A 5,152-nucleotide genomic window follows, 5' to 3' on the forward strand; every position below is an offset into this window, starting at 1 on the left:
AACGCGGAGGTCAGCGGCGACCCCGACACGTTCACTAGTGAGACCGGTTCCAACGGTTAGTCTGAGGGGGCTTCTAACGCACGGTTCAATACAAACAACCTGGATTTGTATGGATGTGTGCATGCGGGATTTACGCATGTTTATGCATCATGTTTGAGAAATTGTATGCATTTTACATCGGCTCCAATATGGGTTGATATTTACATTTACATACATTTACATTTACACACATCGATATTTGTGACAATTGATAATTGTGAATAATATTGAGCCTAATTCTGAAAAAGATGTGTGGATGGCTTGCACATGGCGTTTTTTTAATTAAAAAAAAAGAAATATAAAGTCTATCTGTTGGACTCTCCCAAGACGTAAACAAAACAAATTTACCACCGTGCATATTTTTAGCTCGAGGAGATTTTAATCAACCCACGTTTATCCACACAGGTCCTCTGGAGTTTCCTTCGGACCAGAGTAAAAGTGCTGCCGGGACACCACAGGGACAAAAGGACTCGGAACTCGGGAGAGAAGGTCGCAAAATCAGGGTCGGGGATGAAACGTCGTGCGGAGAGGCCCAGAGGTCGGGGCAGAGCGGGGACCCGCGGGTCGACCTGCAGGGCTCAGAGCTCTGGAACCGCTTCTATGAGATCGGCACTGAGATGATCATCACCAAAGCTGGCAGGTAAACACAATTAAAGAACATCTGCACATAACACATGAATAAGGTTCAAATTGGGATAATTACGCATGGCCGTTTCAGAAGATGGGCCTTTGTGCTGGGCGACCAATTCACCTGTTTTATAAACACAATACTAAATTAAATAGAATGGGTTATTAAATAAACAGAGGTTTTGTGTTGCAATTGTAGTATTTTTTTTTAGGGTTAATGGGTATTAAGTTTGCATGACAACCGTGGCTATATTCGTCTTCAACCAATGATCTAATTTACAGCCCATTTTATTATTTGTCTAAACCAATGCCATTTTTATGAAGCCTTACAATATAGGTGTATTTCAATCTCCAAGTAGGTCCAATATTAACTTTTGGTCAATTTGGAATTGGTCAAATAACGTAGGTCTATTTGAGTTTTAATGTAAATCTAGCTTAATTAATTGAACCCCTTTCTCATGCGCATTTGTACACATATTCACGCTTCTTATTTGAAAGAGGTGGAAATTAAAAAATATATCATCTACAGTTAATGTAAAAGGTAAACACATAGGCATATTAACCGGAAAATAAGTGAATGATGTATTCATTTGACCTATAGGAGAATGTTCCCGTCGGTACGGGTCAAGGTGCGAAACCTCGACCCCTGTCAGCAATACTACATCGCCATGGACGTGATGCCCGTGGACTCTAAACGCTACAGGTGTGTTCCTGTGTGTGCGTGCATGTATGTATGTATGTATGTATGTATGTATGTATGTATGTATGTATGTATGTATGTATGTATGTATGTATGTATGTATGTATGTATGTATGTATGTATGTATGTATGTAGTGTGTGTGCGTGTGCGTGTGCGTGTGCGTGCGTGCGTGCGTGCGCGTGTGTGTGTGTGTGTGTGTGTGTGTGTGTGTGTGTTTGTTTGTTTGTAATAATAATCATTATCATTAGAAGAACTTGCTTCATTGAGGCTGGAGTTATGATCTTCCACTGACCATCCCAGTTCGGACTCTATTTTTCGCCACTCCATATATCAGGGTTTTTTATGTGGTATTTCACACGTTGCGCCATACCTCATAAAACCCTCGAGCTGCAGTTGACCCTCACCCTAAAGCTTAGCTTTTGTGTGTGGGTCATATTTATTTTTTCCACAGGTACGTCTATCACAGCTCGCAGTGGATGGTGGCGGGAAACACGGACCACTCGTGCATCTCCCCGCGCCTCTACGTGCACCCGGACTCGCCGTGCGCGGGAGAGACATGGATGCGTCAGGTGATCAGCTTCGACCGCGTGAAACTGACGAACAACGAGATGGACGACAAGGGACACGTGAGTTATCCCTCTGGGGGGAAAGCTACTCTCTGAACATGAAGGCCTGTTGTCAAATTTATAAGAGGTTAATATGTTATACTTTATGTTTGCTTCATATTAAGCATGCAGTTTACCTATTTCCAAAGTTGTTTGTTTAATTTCTCAGTCCTGTGTTCATGGAAATAATTATTCGTTGTAAAATGGGTAAAAAGGGGCTGTCCTTTCAACAAATGTTTATTATTTTCTACAGATTGGCCTACATTTAAATGATAGATTTATCTAAAACAAATGACATTTATTTAGCTGAGTAGATATTTTACAAAGTACTTAAAAAGAAAATGATAGAAGGCTTTAAAAGTAATTACGAACAATATTTTTTTATTTTGATAAAAGGTGAACTAATTTTAATCATTACTTATGATAGTAATTTATTGTCCTTTCCTCGAAAGTGCGGTTTGAACGGGAATTAGCTGCCACGATACTATATTATTATTGACATTATTCATCAGAAAAAATAACATATAGGCCTACACATTATAAAAATAAGTATGATGTAATACCTTGACAAAACGGCGTACCTGTGCTACCTGTTCACATTCAGGTCATTCTTCAGTCCATGCACAAGTACAAGCCCCGTGTGCACGTGATACGACACGACCCGCGCGCAGACCTGTCCCAGATGCAGACGCTACCTGCCGAGGGGGTGCACAGCTTCTCCTTCCCCGAGACCGAGTTCACCACGGTGACGGCCTATCAGAACCAACAGGTAGGCCGACCGTTACAAACCCTCGTTTACTTAAACAAAAATACAAATTAATATTTATGACGGAATCATAAATATAAAATCTATTATTAATGTTTCCTTGTAACATGTTGGAGCAATGAATATACTGAGTTCTGGAATGTTTATATTCGCTGTTTTGGCTCCAAAAAGATTAGCCACTATGTCATCGTTTTTCCCTCAAATAAAATTAATAGCAGTTGTAATAAAACCCGCCAAATATATTTTATGTTTCCAATTTAAATCTTGTCCACGTGTGCGCTGAAAAACATAGAAAATCAAAGAACGAATACAATAGTGGCTTAGAAACGGCAACTCTGAAATGTTATTATGATTTTTGAGTTTGTGCACTTTAAAATGCTTTAATGTCAAGCCTAAAAATGTTCGGGATGATTTAGCTGACTTGTCAAATAAATTGTATTGATCAAACCGGCTGTTGGAAACCAAACAAATGGAGAAGTGAGAGAGAAAGTCAGTGATATAAAGATAGAGAGGGAGGGAGTGATAAGGAAAATAATGATGGGGAGGAGATGAAGAGAGAGTGTAAGAAGCAGAGCTTTTCTTTAGGGATTCACTGTACTTCCAAAGCTGTTTTAAAACCAGACAAGCACGGTATTATGAGAGTTACTGACTGCTTAATATAAAAGTTTACATGAGTGCCTGCCAGCACAGGGAGCTGCTGGGAGATGTAGTACCTTTACGATAATCGAGTATTTGCCTCTTCATAAAACGTATTGTATTTGAATTATCGTACCGTAAAACGTAAGTCTAACAGGGCAGTGTCTGCTTGTTTCCGTCTCCCCGTGCCCAGATAACTAAGTTGAAGATCGACAGGAACCCGTTCGCCAAGGGCTTCAGAGATCCAGGGAGGAACAGGTAAGGAAAACAAGAGTCTTTCACTCAAGAGCATCACAACAAATGGTTACCATGCATTCACATCAGTAACATAAAACTCAACTCAAACTGAATTCACCATTGCTTTCGTTTCAGTAATACAATTGTAACATTGTTTGTCCCTTTTTGTGTTTGTGTTTGTATGGGTTTGTGTTTGCGTACTTGTGTGATGTGTGTAATGTGTGTGTGTGTGTGTGTGTGTGTGTGTGTGTGTGTGTGTGTGTGTGTGTGTGTGTGTGTGTGTGTGTGTGTGTGTGTGTGTGTGTGTGTGTGTGTGTGTGTGTGTAGGGGGGTGTTAGACGGACTGTTGGAGTCCTATCCTTGGAGAGGTCCTCTGAATTTGGACTTTAAACCTTTTACACTTCAGCTCCACGGTACGGTGAACTCTTCTTGGTACTAATAGTCTTCCCATTTTGATCATGAATTCATACATTATTATTATACGCACCTTTGTATCACTATTCCTATCATGCTTACAATGATGAACATGATTATCATGATTCTTGATATTCTAACTCTTCTGATTGGTCAATGGATCTCCCCGAACAGGAAGTCCCCATTCCCTGGGCACCAGCGGCTCCTCTCTGAAGTCCCTCCTCCCCCTCTCCCCCCCTCCGTCTCACCCCTTCTGCCTCTCCTCGCTGGGCCACCAGGACGCCGGTCTGCACGCGCTCAGTCTGCCCCTCTACGGGAAGAGCTCCGGCGGGCCCCTCCTCCTCCCCCCGCTGGCCGGCCGAGGCTTCTCCTCCCTGGGCCCCGACCGGCTGAGGGCCCTCCCCCACTTCTCCCCGCTGGCCGACCTCTCGTTCCTCTCGGCCCTGCAGGCCAAGAAGGCCGCCCACTGTAAGGACCCCTATCTCCAGGGGCCCCCCCCCGGGACCTCCTCCTGTCTCGTTCCTCTGCAGGGCCCCTTCGGCCCCCGGGGGCCCGGGTCCGCCTCGCTCGCCCCCCACCTCGGGGACCCCCCCGGGCCCTACTGTGTGTACCGCTACAGCCTCCCCCTCGGGCCGCACTTCGCCGCGCTGTCCTGCCACGGCGTGCTGGCCCAGGACGCCGCCGACCGTCTGCTGCGACGGTCGCCATGGCTACCGGCGGCCGCCAACCAGTGCCTCTGACGGGTCGAGGCCGCAGCAGTGACCCGGCCGTGCCACGCAGCAGACAGATTATTTCCACGGGGGGGGGGGAAGAAAAAAAAAGACTAAAAGACTTCCTTAAAAAGACGGATTATCCAACGCTAAGAAATAAAGAAGGGTGAGAGGATGAAGGTAAATGCATTCGACAAAGCTCTTGATGGGTGACGTTTTGGACTCCTAGACACTCAACTAGAGCAAATACACTTTACCTGAAATAATAAAACACACCTGGGATTAATAAGAGTGTGTATGGGGGGGGCGGGGGTATTATGATGAAACAGGACTTGGGACTGAGTGCAGTGTCTTTAAGGTTTGCTGATAATACAGTCATTGCCAGAAGCTGTTGAAGGGACCTGAAACACCATCCGC

At 44.4% G+C, this 5,152-nt stretch overlaps 1 protein-coding gene across 1 annotated transcript; it reads left to right on the forward strand.

The window, feature by feature from the left end:
• The first annotated feature begins 461 nt into the window (after positions 1 to 461).
• On the forward strand, positions 462 to 4,804 carry tbx22 (T-box transcription factor 22). The gene is made up of 7 exons (XM_056601113.1): positions 462 to 679; positions 1,268 to 1,369; positions 1,819 to 1,993; positions 2,577 to 2,741; positions 3,568 to 3,632; positions 3,939 to 4,024; positions 4,200 to 4,804. Exons 1-7 carry the CDS (start codon positions 657 to 659, stop codon positions 4,763 to 4,765), a joined length of 1,182 nt encoding a protein of 393 aa, XP_056457088.1. The 5' UTR covers positions 462 to 656; the 3' UTR covers positions 4,766 to 4,804.
• Positions 4,805 to 5,152: the final 348 nt, after the last annotated feature.

This window comes from Gadus chalcogrammus, chromosome 10, assembly GCF_026213295.1.
Source record: "Gadus chalcogrammus isolate NIFS_2021 chromosome 10, NIFS_Gcha_1.0, whole genome shotgun sequence".
In the NCBI taxonomy this organism is placed as follows: domain Eukaryota; kingdom Metazoa; phylum Chordata; class Actinopteri; order Gadiformes; family Gadidae; genus Gadus; species Gadus chalcogrammus.

Bases quoted from the DNA above. Each gene is read 5' to 3' on its own strand.
- tbx22 (XM_056601113.1), top strand. From the start codon at position 657: ATGATCATCACCAAAGCTGGCAG. The intron at 1,370-1,818 runs GTGTGTTCCTGT...TTTTTTCCACAG, and splicing joins GTGGACTCTAAACGCTACAG to GTACGTCTATCACAGCTCGC. The intron at 3,633-3,938 runs GTAAGGAAAACA...GTGTGTGTGTAG, and splicing joins AGAGATCCAGGGAGGAACAG to GGGGGTGTTAGACGGACTGT.